This window comes from Hemibagrus wyckioides, linkage group LG07 (assembly GCF_019097595.1).
Source record: "Hemibagrus wyckioides isolate EC202008001 linkage group LG07, SWU_Hwy_1.0, whole genome shotgun sequence".
Classification (NCBI taxonomy): Eukaryota; Metazoa; Chordata; class Actinopteri; order Siluriformes; family Bagridae; genus Hemibagrus; species Hemibagrus wyckioides.
The window spans coordinates 8,251,266-8,274,823 of NC_080716.1; the positions used below are offsets into that span (position 1 = coordinate 8,251,266).

Consider the following 23,558-nt stretch of genomic DNA (forward strand, 5'->3'; position numbering starts at 1 on the left):
ATGGTTAAGTATGATAATTGATAAATCGGTCCTTTGTAAGAAATATTATGTAACTAGACTTTCACTAAATTGAGTTGAATAACTTAAGCCTTAATTTACTAATAAACAAGAAGTATATAAACTCAACGCCCACTAAAATGCCATATCACTGTCGCTGGCATGCTGTAATTGGTTCACCACCCAAGTGATATCTGTGTGAGGCTCCCTGTCAGTTTATAAACAGGGTTGCAGTGCACAAAGTTTCAAGAGAAAGAGGACATTTTGGGGGCAGAAGTTCTTCAATATTCATGCTAATCTTATCACAAACACCCTGTTGTGGTCAAATGCATGTGTGTAAAAAAAAAAATTTTTTAGCATCAATAACAATGATCTGATTTGGTTTATTGTAAACTGAGATCAATTACATAACAATCAAAGACGTTCCTAAAATAGGTGATTTGCCTGTATTTCCATGTAAGTCCCTGCTATTACACAAGGCTCACAGAGGACATGTTATTGATAGGCTGTGTGTGTCTGGGCATGCATCAACTCCTGGAGAAGTGTGACTGGACTCCTCCTCAGCCAATCAGATCGCCGCATTTCTCACCAACAACAAACAAAAGATCGGAGTGAGAGCTCTGTCGATGTCGCTGAATTATATTCCTCAATTCGCTTCATGTTGTCTTAGATGAGCGAGATTCATGGTTTTTGCCTTTGTTTCCTCACCTTCGTGCATCGACTTTGTAACAGCGAGGAGCTTCTCCGCTTCACTAACCCAGTCAGCCAGGAGAGCTGTTTTGCGCCGTGTTCTCTCAAGCTAGCGAACTAGCTAACCTTAAAAAACGCGAAAAAACAGAAATAGTCCGTGTTTTGTGGTCGGTGACAGCAGACAGAGCCCATCGCTGGAGTCTTTCAGAGAGCTGTCCAGCTAAAGATAGCTGGTTAGCTGTGAATATTAAAGGGAGGAATCTGATCGCAATGTCCGGACCGTCATCGGGCTGCGGCTTTCTGATGTCGGTTGTTCACGGAGACTCGGCTCTGAACGAGCAGGAAAAAGAGCTCAACCAGCGGCTCAGACGCCTTTACCCGGCGGTCAACGAGCAAGAAACTCCACTGCCCAGATCCTGGAGCCCAAAGGACAAATTCAGCTACATCGGCCTGTCACAAAACAACCTGCGCGTGCATTATAAAGGTAATCAGCTTGATCAACAACAAAGCTAGCTGGCTAACACTGTATATGTATGGCTAGTGTACATGTTAGCAGTATGTGAGCTGTGTAAGCAATAGGTGGGTTAGTACTGCAAAATAAATAGTTTTACTGCTTATTATCCTCCAAGGGATTCGACATATAACTGCTATCACAATTAGCTAGGCAGTAAATATACCCAGGTAATGAAATAACATGTTTGACAGCCTTGTCAAATTATCTAGCTTGCTAAAAAACAAATTAACAAAACATCTCGAGATATTTAGACATGTCAGTTTTTGTTGGTCTTAATGTTGCACGCTACATTGTGGGTCGTGTTGATTTTAATCAGTTGATGTGAAAATTATTTGATTACTACGACAGTGGCTAGTTCTCGACAACCCAAGTTTTTTTTTTTTTTTTTTTTTAGAACTAACTAGCATTATATAGCTGGCTACGTTACTTTTTCACACCCGTATTCCGACAAACCCCGCCTCATGCGCTAGGATTTGGCAGCTCATTGGACGGACCCGTGCGTATTGTTTCCACTGAACCCTTGATCAGAGCCAATCGTAACGCAGGAATTTCCGAAAACAGGTAGGAGAAAATGGCGTCAGAGGATTCGCACTGAAATCCGGAAGTAGCATCTGGATAGATATGTATTTTTAGCTAATCTCTTTTGTAGTTTGTTAGCGAGCCAAGACACTGAAATTGTGCACTTTTCTCGGATAAAGAGTAACAGCCATCCATTATAGTTGCTCATGCTAACAAATCAAAGTGTCAGATCCTCCTATCTGTGAATACCAAAGACTCTTGTCGGATATGCTATAGGTAGCTAACTGAAGCCTCTAGCCTATTAGCGTTAGCTCAGTAAGGCCTGCTCGCTAATGCTGCTGATTGCCTTGGTAGTCGTATAGAAACAGAAGTGAACATGGTGCTGCTGGAGCTCTAGCTTCAGAGGTGTTGTTTACACAAGATAACAAGTTTTCAAAATTTCTCACAAAAACATGCCAGTCATGTAGAAGTGTGTGATGTTCTATAGCCATTTTATTCACCATAGAAAGACGGAAAGCTAGACCATTTAAAAAGTCCAAACAGTTGGTACTGGCTGGTAGATAATTCTCTATATATCATATATCATATCATATCATATCATATCTCATATCATATTATATTATATATATATATATATATATATATATATATATATATATATATATATATATATATATATATATATATATATATATAAATAAATATTATATTATTTATTTGGAAAACTTGTATACCTGCTCATTTATGCAGTTTTCTAATCAGTCAATCATATGGCAGCAGAGCAGCGCAAAAAGTGACACACACCCGATCAGGCATAACATTATGAGCAGTGACAGGTGAAGTGAATAAGACTGATGATCTCCTCATCATGGCACCTGTTAGTGGGTGGGATATATTAGGCAGCAAGTGAATATTTTGTCCTCAAAGTTGATGTGTTAGAAGCAGGAATATTGGGCAAGTGTAAGGATTTGAGCGAGTTTGATGAAGGGCCAAATTGTGATTGCTAGACAAAACTGCAGCTCTTGTGTGGTGTTCCCGGTCTGCAGTGGTCAGTATCTATCAAAATGGTCCAAGGAAGGAACAGTGGTGAACCGGCAACAGGGTCAAGGGCGGCCAAGGCTCACTCAAGGCTTCACTCATTCAGTGAAGGCTGGCCCGTGTGATCCGATCCAACATACGAGCTACTGTTGCTCAGATTGCTGAAGAAGTTAATGCTGGTTCTGATAGAAAGGTCATAATTTTATGTCCGATCGGTGTACAGGTCAAGAACTTCAGGTAATGTTCACACCAAACATCAAATGAAGTGACCTTAACCATAGCATGGATGCTGGTGCCAGATAGACTGGTTTGCGGATTTCAGAAACTTGTTGATCTCCTAGGAATTCATGCTATATCTTCAAAAACTTCCTATGACCCTATGATCTTATCTACTCCATTCTGCATAAATTCTAGACACTGTTGTGCATGAAAATCCTAGGAGACCAGCAGTTCATGAAATACTCACATGAGCCCATATCCCCAGAATTTTTGGCCCACAGAATAGATTTTTTTCACACAGAGGCCAACATTTTAGTCTAATTGATCCAAGGCACTTACTATAAGAAATACACTGGCCAATCTAAAAATAATTTAAAATGCAAATTATACCACAATGTCCACTGAGGTTTTGTTTGTTTGCACTTTATTTGTGTGGAAAACCTTTTCTGTTTACTCAAAGTGGAAATTACAGTTGGCTGTGGACGTAGAGGGAGTTTAGATAAGGTGATTAGTCTAGGCTTCTTAGTTTCCTTTTGTTTACTTCTTGTCCAGTGTTTTTGTAATTATTGATATTAAAGGAAAAAATCCACCCTAGAGCGCATTAAATATCTTTATATCCAAATGTTTGTGTGGTGCTTCGGCGCTAATTTGTTGGTTGGTGTTTTGCTTTAGAAATTCCTGTGAATGTGTTATATGCTGATGTCACAGGGGGGCGGTGCTGGTGCAGTTACAGGGGTGTATAAGAGGTAAAATTTCAGTGATAACAGTCAGATTTTATTACTAGTTCCTAAAAGAACAAGAGCTTACACCGACCAGGCATAAGGTTATGACCACCTGCATAATATTGTGTTGGTCCCCCTTTTGCTGCCAAAACAGCCCTGACCCACCATGCGCTGTGTATTCTGACACCAGCATTAACTTCTACAGCAATTTGAGCAACAGTAGCTCGTCTGTTGGATCGGATCACACGGGCCAGCCTTCGCTCCCCACGTGCATCAGTGAGCCTTGACCGCCCTTGACCCTGTCACCGGTTCACCACTGTTCCTTCCTTGGGCCACTTTGGATAGATACTGACCACTGCAGACCGGGAACATCCCACAAGATCTGCAGTTTTGGAGATGCTCTGATCCAGTGGTCTAGCCATCACAATTTGGCCCTTCATCAAACTCGCTCAAATCCTTACACTTCCCCTTTTTTCCTGATTCTAACACATCAACTTTAGGTCAAAATATTCACTTTCTGCTTAATATATCCCACCCACTAACAGGTGACATGATGAGGAGATAATCAGTGTTATTCACTTCCTGTCACTGCGCATAATGTTATGCCTGATCGGTGTATGTCCTCAATAACTATCTTCCAATGATGTTATATTAATCATATTAATGGAAAAAAATCCAAACAAACCTGGATGCTAACTTTCAGAAGGCAGTGCAGTTATGTGACAGTTGCTGATTTGCAGCAAAGACTGCTAGTTCAAGCGATCCACAAGATGACCAGGTTATGGCATGGACAGATGTTGGAATAAATGTTGAAGCTTTGGGACCGTATCTGTTTAGGGAGAGTGTACAGATAAAGAAATGAGAGTGCTGGACAAACTAGACTAAAGCACCTTGTTGCATATTTTAGGGGGAAAATAGCTAATGCTTGTTTAAAAAGTTGCTCAAATTCACCAGATGAGATTATAAACAAATTAGCATATGCTTTGATTCTCATCATGTCATTTGAGTATCAAAACAGAGTTTATCAGGATAGAAAATAATAGTTAGATACAACTTGTCTTTGGTCCTGGAACCACAATGTATGTTACATCAACTATTTTCACAATGTTATTTAAAATCATGTCGTTTTCCATGAAGAATGCAGACAAAAAGAAGATTTTGTTTATCAGTTAAACATTTTATGAACTTATTTAATCCTCCACCACCAATAGGCTAAGAAGCTAAGAATTGCAGGTAAACAAGTATTTCCACCATTTCAGTGTTGCAGAGAGTACAAGAAGTTTAGAAATATTTATTGTGAATGAATTGTGCAATAGAGAAGCGGTGGCTGGCAGGGGCAGTCAAACAAATTTGGCTGGACAGTAGTTTTTTTTTTTTTTTTTTTGACTGTGTAACAGCATACTTAGTTTAATCATTTTACCAGTCTGTTGTCTAATGGTTTACATGGCCAGCATTTTAACTGCTGGTCTTCTGCTGTCCAGAAGTGGGTATTATCATAATTATCATAAAGTGTTTGATTTGTCATCATTTTTGTATGCCTAAACAATTGGTTTAGGTCCAGATCTGGGGTTTTTTTTTTTTTCATTTGAAATTGTAGGAACGTTAATGTGACACACATGTCCTCCCTTTGCATTTAATTCCTTCCTATTATATTGGAATCCATTCCCCTTTGGTTTGATTGTATTTTTGTCTGCTTTTTTAGGTCATGGAAAGACACCTAAGGATGCAGCATCTGTTCGTGCGACTCATCCTATTCCAGCTGCCTGTGGGGTCTATTACTTTGAGGTGAAAATTATCAGTAAAGGACGAGATGGGTGAGTAAGATTATCAAAGTGATTTAGAATAAGTATATTTTATTTAGTGTAATCCTGACAGTTCATATGAATGCACAACCTGTATGTGTTTCTTATCTCTCCTATCAGATACATGGGGATTGGTCTCTCTGCCCAGGGGGTGAACATGAACAGACTTCCAGGTAAAATGGATGATTAAGATATTTGATATTATCAGATTGAATGAGTTATCAGTGTCTGTCTGAAACACTCTCTATAAATGTCTGTCACGCAAGAAAGGAAAGGGCCAGATGTGTGTTCAAGTGAAAAGAAAGTTGATGGAAAAGACTGATTCCTCTTATTTAGTGTACCACAGAGGAAATAAGCAACATGACTTCATCAGTTTAATCTTCTATATTTTAAGTTTAGCCTGCTTGAGGACGTCTCAGTCTTCTATAAATATAATTTCATAGATTTGACTTGCTGATTTTGAACTGTTTTATGAACGATACTTATTGACAAAGTGCGGCTTGCAGGCTCTTTGACGTTTAGATTAACTGGCATGCTAAGAAATAAATCAAGTTACACTGGAGGTTCACTCCATGCATGAAATTACACAGAATTGTGATCTCTTTTTATTGATCGCTAGATTCTCAGCAATGTGTTGCACACATGATTACAGCTACCTTGCTTAACAAGTCTGTGGAGACTTTCGATTTCCGTGCATTGTCTGTTAGTCTTTGTGCCGATTGATAATGTGTCAAGTCTTTATGCAGTATTGATCAGCGGTGTTACGTTGAGAAACAGACAGATGATGAGGTGAGCCTGGTGATTAGTCTAGGTGATTTAATGACAGATGTCGATTTGTCACAGACAAGGGGATGTTAATTATCATTTATTCCATTGAGTATTTTTCTGATTAATATTTTAGATAGACTAGCTCATACATAATATACCAAAAATATTTTTCATTGTTTCGATTTACTACAGTACTCCTTAGGCCTAAATGTAATAAGAGGTCACTAAGTGCAATGAAATATTACTGAAATTGATCATACAGTTTGTCATGCCATGAGAATATTATTAAATATTTTTGTCAGTTTGTTTATAACTAAGGCAACATTACAATATTCTGTAATTGTACTGGTTTCAAAACTATGTTAAGGTATGACAAGTGGACAAATAATAGAAATGACTGGGAGAAGTTCATGTATAAAAGTGTTCATCTGTTCAATCCTCAGCAGTCACATTCAATACAATGGTCAATATCCACTAATTGTTTCTCCTCATTTTTTGGAGGACTTGATCATACTGTTTTCTCCGATGTAGTTTTTATAAAGCTCTCTGTCATTTTCAAATACATCAAATATGTTTTTATTCGAAATGATGCATATACAAAAACATAAGCAGTTTGTTTTTGTTGCCAACTATACACCGATCAGGCATAACATTATGAGCAGTGAGAGGTGAAGTGAATAAGACTGATTATCTCCTCATCATGGCACCTGTTAGTGTGTGGGATATATTAGGCAGCAAGTAAACATTTTGTCCTCAAAGTTGAAAAATGGGCAAGTGTAAGGATTTGAGTGAGTTTGACTAGGGCTAATTTGTGATGGCTAGACGACTGGATCAGAGCATCTCCAAAGCTGCAGCTCTTGTGGGGTGTTCCTGGTCTGCAGTGGTCAGTATCTATCTGTCTGTCTGTCTATCTGTCTATCTAAAGTATCCTTTAAGTCCTGTAAAGATGGCCCCCACCTCGCAACTTACAGGACTTAAAGGACCTGCTGCTAACATCATGGTGCCAGGAACCACAGCACACCTTCAGGGATCTAGTGGAGTCCATGCCTCGACAGGTCAGGTCTGTTTTGGCAGCAAAACGGGGACCAACACGATATTAGGCATGCATTCATAATGATATGCCTGATCTGTGTATTTATTATTGTAAATAATTATTATTATGATCATTATTAATTATCATAAATTTATTATGTAAATTAATTAGTCACTGCCACATTAGATGTCTTGAACAGTAACTTGTAGCTATCTGTAGGAGAGCAGTAGTGGATAATCAACCACCTGAACACTTAAGCAAAAAGTAACACCAAGGCACACCAAGTACTCTTCAAAAGTCTTCACACCTCAAGTGAAAGCATTACTTTTAATCGTGCACTTATATTAGTATGTTTCCTGAGAGTGACTCAACATTTTGCTGCACTTCCCCTGGAAAAACAAAGACAGATGTTTGCGTTGTCATGTGTGACAGATGCAGTCAGTCACACAGACCCTGTCAGCAAGCATGAAGTATATTAAATTTCTGGATGTAATCAATCAGCATACTATTACATTTTAATCACTCTTCCACGACAAGGGCCTCCATATGCCTTTATTTATTCTCAGCTTAAAACATAATGTGCCATATATAGCTACTGAAAGCTTCTTCCAGCTGAAAACAGCCTTAAAATGCATTTTATGAAACAATTTGTTCTGTGTTTACGTGTTTAAGTCTGAACAAGCAGATTGAATGTATGAAAGCATGTGAAATACTCCAAGGCTCTTCCACTGTTAAAGTCTGTCCTTTGGTATGACATTTTAAGAATTCAAATTTTATGGAAATTTTACTTCTTGGGATCAACATCTGCTTTTAAATGGCTACCTGTAGTGCTCAGATCTTTCGCTGTGACTACCATTTGTCTGTTTGTCTTTATGTTTGTAAGACCTACTGTGAGCTTTGCTGTGCGTCTATAAGGGTGTGTCCAAAAGGAACCCGTTGCATTGAAGTGACAATAGTTTTATATATAAGTCAATGTGGTATGGTAGCACCCAGGGTAAATCCAGCATGCAGGGTGGTTCCTCTGTGTCTGAGAGATAAGAATTTAAAGCGCACTCCCTGGTAGGCATGTTTCGATAATCGGGTGCATATCAATTTACGATAATATAGTTATCCAGTTTATCAGCTCTACCCAGACGTTTCAGCAGGTAGGCAGCGACGATCAGAGGCATGTCTTGCTAATATATGCATGCTCCAGGGCGAAAGGCTGTCACATTCAGAATCTACAATAAGAACAGTTTGAAGTACATTATTTTTTTACCAGAATGAATCGCAGTATGACATTTCTATTCTGTGCTATCAAGGCAATCCCAGAATTCTGTTTTCTATGTAAAAGTTCAGAAGTGGAAAGAGCTCTAGCTGGCACAGTGTGATGGCTCAGAAGATTCAGTGTTCGATCCTTTTTGTCAAAATGATGGCCAGGAAAAGAAGTACACGCTGTTGATGCATGCGTCCACCACGTGCTCTCTCTTTGATTGCTGTGACTTTATCCTCACAGGCTGGGACAAGCACTCATACGGCTATCACGGAGACGACGGACACAGTTTCTGCTCATCAGGCACAGGGCAGCCGTACGGGCCCACATTCACCACAGGCGACGTCATTGGCTGCTGCGTCAATCTCATCAACAACACCTGCTTCTACACAAAGAACGGACACAGTCTAGGTACAGGATATCAAGCATGTGGTGTTCACATTAAACAGATCCATGCACGATAGCACTAAGCATTAACTTTTCTCGTTCTTCCTGTTATATACAAACTCAGTGACACTCATATATCTAGGTTCATTTAAGCATTTTGTGAAGAATTATTGTTGCAGAGGTTTATTATCTAGCTTTATTATTCACTTTAATATACTCATTCAGCAGTACATCCTGGCATAGCGTGTCGTCCAGAAACAGTTATCTGGTGAGGGGGGCCTTGTACATTATGCTCAGTAAGCCCAAAAATGAACACAAGCATACAGGACTACATTAAAAACAAAGTAAAGAATTACATTTTTAAGACTTTCCATGTCATCATTAGGTTTAAAAAAAAGCCTGGCAACCTAGATTACGTATTTAAAGAAGATGTGCTTTATTTGGAATTCTTTCAAATGGGAAAATTAGCTGTATAATCTAATCTATAAGATGCTAAATCTTTAGCTGTATCCTGAGCAGACACACTGGACTTAGACGCTCTACAATAATTTATATATTTCTGATTATCAAGGAAAGCTTATTAGCACATAGATCTAGTTTCTAGCCCTGAAAGATCTATTAAAGTATATGTTTAATCACACAAAATTATGAGCAGTGTGTTTATACCACAGTGATGAAGAATTATTGAATGGCATTTGTCAGAAGGCGTTTATTAGCTTTCAATAACAGTACGGCTCTGACAGGTGTACCATCACTGTTTGTTACTGTGCTGGTCCAAATTCCTTCTCATTTCTACAGTAATAGCTAATAATCTATATAAATAGATAATCTCAGCCTATTAAAGAATGGATTTTAAAAAAACAAAAATAACTAGAACACCCTATAATTATCAGTGGTGATGCTTTGTGTAGGGAGATTTTTGTGTAACGTTTATCGAAGGAGGCTATATCATCAGCGGTTGGTAAGAGTCAGAGGTAAAGATGGTCCAGGAAGCTCTTCAGAACAAAGGAGTATGCACGGTGTGGTTTCTTGGTAAAAAGCATTTTTTTCAAAAGCATGTTAAAAATAGAAAGGCTCGTGAAGGAACAACTGTTACTTCCTGTTGTCACTTCCTGTGCACAGCTACCAACTTATCCAAAACATTTAAATATAATAATGAAGCGATAGGAAATTGTGCTTCTTTTGAATATAAATTACAATAGGTGGAATGAAAGGAATAAAATATTTTAGGTTGCCATGCCATGGTGTAGACCTTATGTACAAAATGTTAATATGAATTATCATAACATTAATACTATTCATGTGTTTTTGTTTTTTTTGTTTTCCCCCCAGGTATAGCTTTTACAGATTTACCAGTAAGTATTTCTTTTTGTTTAATAGTTTTAACTGTTTATTCATTATCAAAAAAAAAATCTTCATAATTTGTATTTTTCCATTCTTAACCATGCCATGAAGAACAGTGACTGCTTTGCTATGTCATCTTATTCTATGGTGACATAGATGTTTTTGTATTGAACTGAGATTTTTGTACATATTTTCAAGACATTTAGAGATCTTGCTAAAATGGTGGGACTGCATGGCTTTTTACATTTTACTAAACAGCAAAACAAATGTCTATTTGGGTCTGAAACAATCATCCATTGTGGGGAAAACAAAGTTGGCATCACTCCAGCATTCATGTTTCTCTGAATATGCTGTGAAGTGCGTTGGTTTTCCAGCTTCGACCTTTCTTTTTATTGGATCATGGAAAAATCCCTTTTTATTTCTCCTTATTTGTCTTTACATCCAGTTGAGAGAACCATAAACCATTTAATTTCTAAGGACATTTTTAATGTAGAGACATTATAAACACTTGACACTTTTTTAACATTCATAGTGCTGATAAAAGATGACATATTTCCTGAAAATGATTCTTTCCTCCAGCCGAACCTGTACCCAACAGTTGGCCTTCAGACCCCGGGAGAGGTGGTGGATGCTAATTTTGGGCAGCATCCATTTGTATTTGACATAGAGGACTACATGCGTGAGTGGAGAACCAAGATCCAGGCTCAGATTGAGTGTTGTCCCATTGGCGAGCGAGAGGGCGAGTGGCAGGCCATGATTCAGAAGTGAGTGTCCCTATGATGATGATGATGATGAATGAAGATGAGCATTATTTTTAGGGTGTTTTAAACTTAAAGACTGTAAGGCCATTTTTTTAAAGTTGGGTCAGATTACAAGGTTTTAAATCAGTTCTATGAAGAGCAATTTTTTTTTTTTTATTTTGCACAGGTTGGGAGATGTAGTATGAAAATGTGCATCTCATAGAGGCTGTTACGTTCAGTTAAGATCACAACATGGATTTGGTGCCTACAAGGACTGAAGCTTTCTTACAGAAATGAATGCTAGCAAATGTACCAACATAAGCACGTTTGTGATACCTTTTAAATTGTAACTAACCTGAGAGCGTATAACCATTTGCTGCAAACATGAACATTTCTAGACTTTTGTGTCTCTATTGTGGTTTGTTAAATATGGCACAGATGTGCAGTGTATATTGGGAATGTGTCTCTGTGTTTATGAATTGAATGAATTATCATTACAATCATTTCTAATGACATTTTAGTATTTATAAAATGTAAATTTTAAGTCAAGTGAACTCCAGGGTTTCCCACATATCGACTTTTCTTGGGCAGGCCACCCAGGTATATTAACAGCCTGTTAGTTGTTTATTTGGCAACCTATTTAAAAAAAATAAATAAATAAATAAAATAAATTTGATATGTTTTTTTTTTTTTTTTTTATCAGTCTGGGCAAGTGATCTCTGGTATTACATTAGATGATGTGGATATATTGGATCAATATGTTATTTATTGTTTTTCATATGTAGTAGCCCTTTTTTCGCCAGCTGGTAATGCCAGCCTTTTCCACCAGCTGTGACGACAAGCTTGTTTATGATTTCTTGGAAACACTGAACTCTATAATAATGTTTGGTAAAAGTCACATGCGAGGTTGTGAACCCAAGGCTGAGAACCAAAGCACTGTTTATTTTATGTTACCGCACCACACCCATTCTATCAAGGCTGTGTTGGCGTAAGAGCCTGTAATGGTTCAGTTCTCCTGTCATCCTTTTAAGTGCAGTCCTGTTTCTTTTAAGTACTCCTTATCAGACTGTGACAACATATACTGTCACCCACACATTGGGATGAAACAACACAAACATGTTTTGATTGTTTCTACTTATTTAGGATGTGTGGCTACTGAAAGGTGGTTTTGAGAGAGAGTGAAAAAGACTGGTGAGGGAATGATTGTTTATTGCCGCTATAGCATGGCTGAGAACTGCAACTGAACCATCATTCGTTGTTAAATGAAATGTAATCATTGGCAAATTGCAGAATTATAAGGAAAAATAACACTTCAGACCATGTTATGTACAAGAATGATGCAATTTGGTGGGGGTTCAGGTTTTAGCAGCACACAGTCTGTACTATTTAACATGGTTATTGATTTGATTCCATTTTATAATTAATTTTAATTCATGATAACAAATATGATTTTTGTAGTATTGCATGGAAACAGGTGTTGAGCTCTACTCTGTATTGGCAGGATGGTGGCCTCTTACTTGGTCCATCATAGTTACTGTGCCACGGCTGAAGCCTTCGCCAAGTCCACCGACCAGGCCGTGCACGAGGAGCTCGCTTCAATCAAAAACAGACAGAGTGAGTTTGCACACATTCTCCACATGATTACCAAAAGTATTGGAATGGCACTTCTTTTGTTTTTATTCAAAAGATGACCATGGGGCAATAGATCAGAATTTCAGCTTTGATTCACTTCATATTTACAGCTAAATGCACCCAAAAAAAAAAAAACCCTCCTCAAAAGTATTGGAACAGATGTTGACAAACTTGCTATTTGGTTTCAAACTGGTGAATAATTATTCTTTTGCCATGCTTGTAACACAGCTTTTTTTCCAGTTATTGTTTGCATTGTGTTGGGGACTTCCTTCAGTCTTCTCTTCAGGAAGTGAAATGATCCTTAGTTGGGTTATGGACTGGTGTGTAATTTGGTGATTGATTGATTGATCTAACAGGGCACATCTGGTCAAATAGAAACACCTTTCAGTAAGCAACTTGTTAGCTAAACTTTGTTAGAAGGAGACAAATGCTTTATTTATTTTAGTTTGTTAATTTAGATTGTAATTCACTTAACTGTCTAACCAGTTTGCCATATGCTGTGACAATATGTCAGCTATTGCTTATTAGCCAAGACATTTTGGTTGCCAGGAAATAAACACAGGGCTGTGCAGCATCCTAGAGCTTTTACGTACCTGGGCTGGCTTATAAAATTAGGATTTATCCATCCAGAACAGTTCAGAACCAGATACATTATTTTCTTTACTAATGCACTTGTAATCTCTCAGAAATTCAGAAATTGGTTCTGTCCGGCCGAATGGGGGAGGCCATAGAGACTACTCAGCAGCTCTACCCCAGTCTGCTTGAACGGAACCCTGACCTGTTATTCATGTTAAAGTAAGTGTTGCCAAATAATACTGATGTGTGAGAGTAATATGAAGGAATAGGCATGACTTCTTTTTGTTGTGGGCATAGGGTGAGACAGTTTATTGAAATGGTGAATGGCACTGACAGTGAGGTACGCTGTCTCGGTGGACGGAGCCCCAAGTCCCAGGACAGCTACCCTGGTTCTCCCCGCCTTTTCAGTAGTCCCACCCACAAAGCCACTGGCTCTCAGGCCTACCAGTCAGGTACTTATTACTCAAAACCTTATATACAGTATATTTTTCCTCATATGTTTTGGTGAAATGTTTTTGGGATGTTCTCCATCTCCAGGTTTTGAGAGTAACTACTGTAATGGAGTATCGTCCAGTAAAGCTCACACCTCAACACACAGCCACAAACCATGTCCTGTGACCACGGGCAGTGGTGAGCTGGGGATTCTGAACGGCAGCCGCACACAGCAGTCCAGCATAAGGTATTCATCAATAATGCCAGACACTGATCTATAACCCTTATAATCGTTTACCTTATTAAACTGACAGTAGAATTGAGGGAACTCTTTACAAGTTTGGGGATCCTTGTGTAGCTGCATGTCACACTGTTAACACTTTATAGTATACCTTCAGTACATAGTGTTTTGTTCACTCTGGGCACGTGCACTGCTTGGGTAGCAGCACCACAGTTTCTGTGCATCACTTCTGTGTACACTACTTACAGCTCATAAATCTGTCAAAAGAGTGGTCTTTTACTGCCCAGTAACAAAGGAGAAGGGCTCATATGAATCTGGAATGATTTTGTGGGTTTGTACAATTAAAACTGCCAACTAACACTGCCTGAAAGCCCCGCCCAAGTTCCCTCATCTTAAGTGCTCGTGTGAGCTCCCTTGTTTTCTGTAATTGTAAATGGAGAAAGTTTGAGTTCGTTAATGTGGAACAAAATCTATCAGTGTATGTTCAACATAGCTAACCTTAGACGTGTGTATATTTAATATCATTTAGCTATATTTATTAGGCATGCTTGTAAGAAACGGCACTTTTAGTTTTTGGAAGAAAGAGAAAAAGCCTATAAGAAGCGTTGGAATGAAAATGTTTGTTTTCTATAACTGGGTTTAAATTTAAGCCAAATAATATTCCCATTGCAGTCAGACTGTGCTAGGCTTCACATCTCTGTCTACCAGTCTAGTCCACACTCAGGTGGTGTTTCTGTGACTTGTCTGTCTATGTAACAACTCCAGATTTAAAGTTTTTGTACCTTTATTATAATGGTGATTTTTTTTTTTTTTTTTTTTTCCCCTCCATATTGTAAAAATTCATTTTTAATATTGTAGCTATTTTAACATATGCAGAACATAAGCATTAATAGGATGTCTGTGTTGTAAATGTTTGGCCTTTATACAGTAATGATGTAGAAATGGAGGTGGATCACATCTCGAACGGAGTGTCCGAGTCCTCCTCAAACGGCTTCTTGAACGGGAGCGCCACACACGCAGCAGACATCGAGGATTGTGAGGCAGAAATGGGTGGGTCCAGCAGCTTTCGTTTTTATTTCTGTAGTAACACACATTTCCTGAGCCATTGCCAGCATAAAGAGACTCCATAACCATGATAGTTTCTCACATCGTTGCCTTGCACACAGAAGTAGAGTCAGCTCAGTCCAAGAGGCAGCTCTGCGGGGGGAGCCAAGCTGCCATTGAGAGGATGATCCATTTTGGCCGAGAGCTACAGAGCATGAGCGAACATCTTCGCCGTGAACGTGGCAAAAACTCCGCCAACAAGAAGATGCTTAAGGTAGCAACGACAACTACTTACTAGAATTCTAAATGTAAAGTAAAAGTAGTGCAATGATTAACTAGCGCAAAACGCAAAATATATAAAAGTCCAGCTTTCCTATTGTGTACCTTTTGCTTGGTTTTAAAGAGGCAACAAGGTGAAAAGGCAACACTGAAAAGACAGTACAGTATTCCAGCCTGACATAAAAGCGTTAAATAAATTGAACTTTATAAAGTAACCTTAAAGTGCTGGTTCTGGTTTTGTGGATTACCGTCATTGCTCTGTGTTTGCGTGTGTGTGTGTGTGTGTGTGTGTGTGTGTGTGTGCAGGATGCTTTTAGTTTGTTGGCGTACTCTGATCCATGGAACAGTCCTGTGGGCTACCAGCTGGACTCCATCCAGAGAGAGCCAGTCTGCTCCACACTCAACAGTGCAATATTAGGTAAGACCACATGCAGAATATTTTTAACCCATGTTATTTTTGGAAGTCGAAAAGCAAAATAAAATGAACCAAGCAAGAAATATAGTAAAGATGTCCAGTCTGCTGTGGCACACTCGCAGAAATGTACAGTAATCTTGCTACTAGATAACCTGTGTATACATGCCAACTGTAATAAAATAAATGGTAGCTTGTTTAGACTTGGAAAGACCATTCAAGTGGGAAAAGTGGGATATATTAACTGCTATGTGGGAGGGACAAGCTTAAGATTGGTGAGAGGAAAGCTTATGAATCCTTTAACCAGCATTATGTCTATCATTGTTTACCATCGTCCTTTATCATTTAATTGGATTCTGTGAGTTTTTTGAAGATGCTTACAACTCATCCAGTTGATAAACTGATAATGATATGAAATAAAAACTGGCAGTGTTTTTGCTAGACTACAGAGACCAGGATGTGCATGAAGGCTTTTTTCCACTTCACGATTGGAATTGAAATCGACTTCTTGGTCAAATTTGTCAGCAGTTCAAATGTCATGGAAAACTGAGAATAAATTATGAGTCATCTGCCTGGAACAGTAACACAGAATACAGGAAACCATTGTGGTTGACTGTACTGCTGTCCAGGGAGTGGCCTTCTTGCACCAATAGAATAATTTGGGTAAATTATGAGTTGGGATCCTCTGGGATACGCGAGTGTAACTTGGAATGCTCATTAAAAAAAAAGTGGTCAAATACTGTGTTTTGAAAAGTTCCACTGACCTCTGTCTCCTAAATGTGTGTGTTGCAGAGACTCATAACCTGCCCAAGCAGCCTCCTCTGGCCCAGGCCGTGGGTCAGGCGACGCAGTGTCTGGCACTTATGGCCCGCACGGGCATCGGCTCCTGTGCTTTCGCCTCAGTGGACGATTACCTGCACTAGCCCCTAGAGAAGTATCCCTTTAAAATGGCCATGCAGCACAATCTGCATCACCCCAACTTAACCTGGCCTCTCAAACATCGGGCCCGTCTCCAATCATGCCCCGGAGCGCCTTGTAAGCCGGACCCATTCCAAATCCTGACTTTCACTCTCTCCAAGAGACTGGATCCACAGGCCATCCTGAATCGAAAGACACATTTAGAAGGATCCCTCAAGCCAAACAAATTCCTGAACCATTACACCTTCTTGATTTTTCTTTTTAATTTGGGAGAGGGAGGGGTGTGTGTATGTGTTGCAGGCTCCGATTGTTTTTCTAGTTTGAGGCATGAGACAAATTTATTCTGATTCTAATTAATGTTATAATTAAACTTGCATATAAGATTATATTTGTTCTCGATTGAAAGCTGGCTAATGTGAGTACAAAGGCCCCCCCTACAGTTAACACCCTGCTGTTTTTAAGGTGTCTGCTTGTGTATTTGTTACAACCCTCTCACTCCTCCACCCCTTTTTTTGAAAGCTATATTAACATGCAGAGTGGAATATTTTAGTTATCTAAAGAAGAAAAAAAAAAATGCAGTCCAACAAAGTTGGACTCCTCCTTAGTGGTGGTATTTAGTATAGAGAGTTAGTGTGAGCTGTATTTTGAGTTAAGCCCTTCTTTGTGCAAGCGCGCCCTCCCTCTGCCAAGTCTGCACAGCAGGTTTGATGCAACATTTGGACACTCGGGCTTGTAACCGTGTGGATGTCTACAGCTGTCCCAAGTCTGTCTCCGAACTGTTCTCATCCAGGCTGACACTCGCCACTCTCACGTTTCTGTACAGTGCAGCTCTCTGAAATACGCCTCGGCTTGTATTTATCAATCGTCCCTAAGTTTTGGACTTGTGCAAAGTAACAAAAACATTAAAAATGTAAAACCTGTCAGAACTCTTATTTTAAACTGCTTGATATGTACAAGCCCTGGCTGAGAAGAGGAAAGCCTGTTCCTGGTTTTCTCCTGTGTTTCACCAGCCAGCCCTTATGACCATCACTACGTTACAAAAGCAAGGAGAATGATACAGTATTGTCAACAGCACTGTCTTATCATTTTCAGTAATAAAATACAAATACCCAGGTGGACAAGACGCGTGTACGGACTGTGTTCTTCCAATTCCAGACGGTAGTTGTGCTTGTAGTAACCTGCTGCATGTCGCTGGTTGTGGACGATTTTTAATGTGGATGCATGACTCATCAGCTGTAGTGGATAATTGTGTAATTGCACAGTAACTACAGTAACACCTCCACTGGAAATGACCCCATGCTGTAAATACCATTAGAGACTGCATATTAAAATTGTGACTGACACAGATGTTCTAACCTAATCAATCCAGTGGTCTTACACTATTCATCACGGCTTTTTTATTCTTCTTCAGTAACTAAAAGAACTATTTTCATTCCACCTAAGAGACAAAGGATTTGAGTTGATCTCCACTGCAGCACTTGTTATAAAGAGTGTAAAGACCATTTACACAGTTCGTATGTCCTGAAACACACTAAATATGTTCATATTGAAATGTGTAGGATGTGTTTAGCAATTTTGGGGCTAATTCTATGGTCGGTTTGCTGCATTTTTGTTATTCGGCAGCTGAATAAGTATTCATGTTTCACAAGAAACAAGAGCGCATAATTTCTTTTCTTGCTCAGCATTTATGTCAAATTTCTGAGAAATCTACAGTCGATGACAAATGCAGATGACAAAAACTTGCAGACTTTGTTGTCCCTATACGGTGCAGCTGTGCAGAGTCAATTCAGCTCAGATCTATGAGATACCCAATGCCATAAACCAGGGGTCCCCAACCATATCTTAATTATATGCATTTTATTTTTTAAAAATTGCCACTTCCGCGCCTCACTCCTGCATTTGACTCAGTCGCGGGTTTTTCCATACATCAGTAAGTCCCGCAAGCTAACCCAAGCTAAAATGACCCAAAAACAAATGTCAAGAGAGCTCCCCCCCAAGACCCAACATTTTGATGAAATCCTGTAAATAATAATAAGTCAGCTTAATTTTGTTACAAAGTAAATCTGGGATGTTATTGAAGATCATGTGTTAAATTTACATAATAATATGCAATTTGTTCTTTGCTTTTTTTTCCTCCAAAGTCAAATTTTCAGGATTGTGGACTCGATGCTAAAGTGACGACACAACAGTGTTTCAAGGCAGTGTGTCTGTGACTTGCAGTTTAGTCTGTACAGCAGTGTGTAACAGCACTGGCTAAAACAGCTGAAATCTGAGCAGGTCGTCTTCATCATGCTCTGGCACGCTAAACGTCCTTGAAAACGTCTCAGGTGGAGATTAGCTTCTGTCTGTGAATAAACCTCTTGTTGCACTTTTCTGCTTTGGCCTTCTGGTCTGCTCCTGTAAGGACAGTACAAATCAGCTTTGAATTAAGCCATGTTTTCCTAGGTAAATAAACTTCAGCAGCTTCTCTTTACACAAGCACCCCACCATCACCCTTTTACTCTATTTCCTTAATGCACACACTCTTTTTGGGTGTGAATGATAAGTGCAAATTGAGGAACACTGTAGCAGTTATAAAAACTGACAAAAATAATTCTTCAGACTGGCGGACTTAGAAGGCATAATGGACCATGAGCACTGGTGGCTGATTTAGTGCCACTGTCGAAGACAAAAGCTGCATTCGACTCCTCTTGTCAGTATTTAACTGGCAGGTTGGAACGAGGTCATTACAGAAGTCGAACGCAGCAAAAGTCTCGTCAGATCATGTATTCTACATGCCAGATTATACAACAAAGATCCCCCAACAACAGACCCATTATTAAAGAAAAGTACTGCATTCTGTTTAGTTCCTCAGCCAGTGTTGAACCAGGCTGATGCAGAAAAACAGGATCCTATGAACATAAACAAATCCTTGTAATAGTTGTAATGAACACTCTGGAGAAAAAAAAAAGGAGTGTATTTATGCCTAAGGAAGCAGTTTTAAATAATTTAGTATTTTAATAAAATTACATATTTAAATATACATTAATATAAAAGTTTGTAGTATTTTAATATATTTTTTAATTAAAAATAAAAAGGTTATTTTTAGTTGATTTCTCAGTGCAAGACCACTGCTATTATACTGATCTTAAAAGAGACAGCTACTAGTCTGGTAATGGGAACAGAAAATCTTTGGAATTTAAAAGAAGCGAGTTTTTTGAATGGTGAGAGCAGAAAGAATTATCTTTAATGTCTCCATCATGACAGGGCAAAAAGGGCAACAATGACTGCTTCCTGTGTCCTTAGGCCCAATCTTTGGCTTGTAAAACATGTATTCTACAAGCAGAACATTGATACTATTACGACAAGAATTTATGTTCATAGGATCCCATTTTCTGCATGAGCCTGAACAGACTGAATCATGGGTCTGTTATTACAGGATCTTTATTGTTTAATCGAAAATGTGGAATGTGTCATCTAAACGTATGTTACTGGGATCATTTCATAGCATGATTTCATTTCATGACCATTTTCTAAAGTACATTATAACATTTTACTCTAATATTTTCTAGTCGAATTAACTTAAACTCAATCATTGTCATAAGGCTTGCAAAACCTTTCAGAGAGCATCATGACTGATCAGTGAGTGAATCAGTCCTAATGCTGCCTTGCCTTAAACTATTGTTGTTGAGTATGTGATCCCACATGTGTTTAAGATAAAAACCCTTTATCTTAAATAACCAGAGATGAACATTCAGAACTCAAACTCACCCCACTCCTTATTTGTAAATTGCACTGCTGCTCCTTGATGGAGTCCACGCTTCTTTTCCAGAGAGAGAAGTTCAGCATCTGAAAAAGACACAGTAAATTCAGGTGAAGTCTCTTGTTTGCTGTTGCAAAACAACCACAGAGCTTCCATTCACGCAAGCAAATAAACTAACAGATGACCAGTCATTTCCTACAAATTCTGACCTGGGATTCTCATGACAGCAACATTACAAACTATAAATAAATGATGATGCTTTGAAGCTACAATCTGACTGCTCTATTCAATTCCTCACACTTATTATAGAATAAAATATAATTATCACATGTGTAGTTTAATATACTTGAACCTCTGCTCTCACCACTTTACTTTACTTGTTTTTTTTTTAATTGTACTTATTGCCTAAAACTAGCAAAAGATGTTAAAACACATTGTTCTGGGCAGAGTATGCAATTCACATCAGCAGCGAACAGCCGGCGTTCCATCCAGCATCATCTCTACTCAAAATATAGCCTGAGTTTGATACCATTTCCCCTTCAAACAGCTCACTATCAAGCATTTGAAGCAGATATACACATTACTGGACAGTAAATACTGAACATTACAGCAAGGCTTACACGTATTTATCCCTTAGCAATTTTTTCTGTCCTTTAAAATGTCATAGTAACTGAGCTGGTAATGTCCGTCTGGTTACAGTAACTGACAACTGTGAACGTCTCACAAGAATAATAAACATGCAGCGTTATCCAAAAACAATCTCTATGCACATGACAAATATTTCAGTATAAACTTAATGTGTTTCAGGGTGGAGTGTTCTGTTAAACACATATACACTGGCTTGTTTTGTTTCCTTACTGGTTGTTCTCTGGGTTCCTGAGCCATACAGACGTGCTTGGATGAAATCCATAGCTGATTTCTGCATGGAGGTATTGCCAGACCCGTCCTTCACCCGCATCACCCTGCAGTTACCCTGCAAACTAAAGCAAGGGAAATTGTGGCATTCATATCATTTCATAAACAAGTGACAAGTCAGTTTTCTACCACGGATGTGTTTGATTATTGTTGGGCTGTGAATCTGATCTGTACTGTAACATAACTTATTAAACCAGTGCCACATGTTGGATTGCTGTTTTTGTTTTTTCAACATGGCACTGTATGTAACATGGTATGTGGTAAAATGGTTCATTTTCCTGAGCCTAAGTGTTAGTATACTAAGAGTTAGCACTAAACCACAAGTTGAAGTGTTTGCCTCAAAAAGTATCATCCATTTTTTTTGCATTAATGCTACCAATCCCATTTCTGACAATACTGATACTGAACTCTGAGTATCAGCCACTAGCTGATCCAGTACAGACATCCTCACAGCAACAGTCACTACCTTCTGTAGCTGTTATGCCAGAAATCACAGATGTTGTGCATCAAGCTGCAGTTTAACACAATTTGTGCTCCTGTGCAAAAGCACTGCTGTGCCAGTCTACATCCAGGTGCATTCTAGCCACATGGATTAGACTGAACACATCGAATTTTACTGCAGTCATTTTGTTCTGTACACTTCCTCATAATCATGTGCAAGAACATCTAGTTGTATTCATAAATGTTTCAGCCTACCGTTTGGACACTTTCTTTGACTTCTTCATTTTTATTTTCTTCTCTTTCTGCTGCTCAGCTGCAGGACAAAATAGCCTCCAATAAGCCAAAGAGAAATACAACCAAGGTAGTCTACCAACTAAAGAGATAATGCCTAATCTGATCAGAGTTGGGAAACTACCACAAAAATTTTAGATCTTACCTTGATCATCTGGCAATGATGGTGGTCTAAACAGAAACAACAAGAATACACAATTATACAAGTGAATATGAAGTGTGTGTGGTGTATACATATGTTAGTATAAAAACATCACTTACTTCTGGACCACTGTTTCAAATTCTTCTAAGAGAGCTTCTGGTAAAAGTCTGCTTTTCTTCGAAGCATTAAACAATACATGAGTAATAATTAGAGCTTAGAAACATTAGGCAATTACAAAAAGACTTTAAAACATTTGCATTGCTTAAATATGAAAGTTTACTATGCAAAGGTTTGTACCTTTTGTTCTTGGAAAAGTAACTGTCTTTTTCGCCTCTTCTCCTTCAGTAACTCTTTCTCCCTGATAAACAAAGTATAATTACTACACAGTTGAAAAATGTATAAATATAAATACTTCCTGTATGGGGCATGTTATACACAATGCTCTCATGTAAATCAGTTCAGTTCCTATGATGGACATAAACAACAGAACAGGGCTGACCTTAGCATTAAAAAAAGGAATCTACAACTAGCTTGTAATTTCTCAGACACTCATGCCCATGTCTAAACCAAAACCAATTTACTGAACAAATGAGTAGCTTGTGCATCTGACATCTACAAGTTTCTCTCATGACTCAGCAGTATGAATCTACTTAACCTACTTATTCACCAAACTTTGATCATATTTATATACAACACCCTGCATGTATTTGTCAGCTGGACTGGTCCAATGGTCATTTACTCTGAAAGGGATCTTTACAATCAGTGCAATCTGAATTTCTGATGTATACGGTTCGGAGTCGACTCTTAGGAATCGACTCCCAAGCCATGTTTTCCTTAACTGCAGATTAGCTTGCAAAGACGATTTGTAATTATATGTGGCGTGGGATTAAAACGATTCGTAATATATCCCTACTTCATACATAGTTTGACTACAGAGACTGAATATATTGTCCATGTGCTGAGTAGTGCACTGTACTAGCCGTAAGGAGTGATTCAGACAGACTAGCTAGCAGCCCCAGATCTGTGTACCTTTTCACTGAATCCCGTGCGTCTTTAACGCTCTTTAACGCGACTGCTTTCGACGCATCAAATGTGACTTCCTCCGGTCCCTCATCATCGCTCTGATCAGACATTTCCTCTCTTAACTCTTTTTCTTCTCTGGGCTCTGAGTACCCACGTTGAAGTCTCGCCATATTGAACTCGACAAATACTAAAGACGAACTACATGAAGAAGGAGCAGGTTTAGCACAAAACATCGCCCCCTAGCGGTGTGGGGTATGATGTGGCTTTAACTTGCAAGTAAACTGCAATGCGAATTTTTTTAAATTGTATTTTTTGTGCCCAACGATTATACAACTCTGGAAATAATATATTTGATTGAATAATATTACAGATTTTTTTTAAATTGTTAAACATAAAAGTTGTTTATAGAAGTTGGGGTCAACAGTTCAGAGTAATGGAGAGTGTG

At 38.7% G+C, this 23,558-nt stretch overlaps 2 protein-coding genes across 3 annotated transcripts; one reads left to right on the forward strand and one right to left on the reverse strand.

Annotated features, from left to right (window-relative positions):
* Nucleotides 1-559: 559 nt before the first annotated feature.
* ranbp9 (RAN binding protein 9) lies at nt 560-17,682 on the forward strand. 2 transcript variants are annotated; one of them, XM_058394784.1, is made up of 14 exons: nt 560-1,171; nt 5,402-5,513; nt 5,622-5,674; nt 8,798-8,965; nt 10,274-10,296; nt 10,865-11,049; nt 12,527-12,639; nt 13,344-13,452; nt 13,531-13,685; nt 13,771-13,912; nt 14,835-14,956; nt 15,073-15,224; nt 15,536-15,647; nt 16,434-17,682. In XM_058394784.1, the coding sequence occupies exons 1-14, from the start codon at nt 958-960 to the stop codon at nt 16,562-16,564; spliced, it is 1,791 nt and encodes a 596-aa protein (XP_058250767.1). In that variant the 5' UTR covers nt 560-957; the 3' UTR covers nt 16,565-17,682. The 2 variants fall into 2 exon arrangements, with proteins under 2 accessions (XP_058250767.1, XP_058250768.1); XM_058394785.1 differs by having other exon boundaries at nt 15,076-15,224.
* nol7 (nucleolar protein 7) lies at nt 16,959-23,316 on the reverse strand. The gene is made up of 8 exons (XM_058394786.1): nt 23,120-23,316; nt 22,388-22,448; nt 22,210-22,265; nt 22,094-22,119; nt 21,913-21,970; nt 21,160-21,281; nt 20,310-20,387; nt 16,959-18,956 (listed from the first exon to the last, which is right to left on the reverse strand). The coding sequence occupies exons 1-8, from the start codon at nt 23,281-23,283 to the stop codon at nt 18,883-18,885; spliced, it is 639 nt and encodes a 212-aa protein (XP_058250769.1). The 5' UTR covers nt 23,284-23,316; the 3' UTR covers nt 16,959-18,882.
* Between the last annotated feature and the right edge of the window lie 242 nt (nt 23,317-23,558).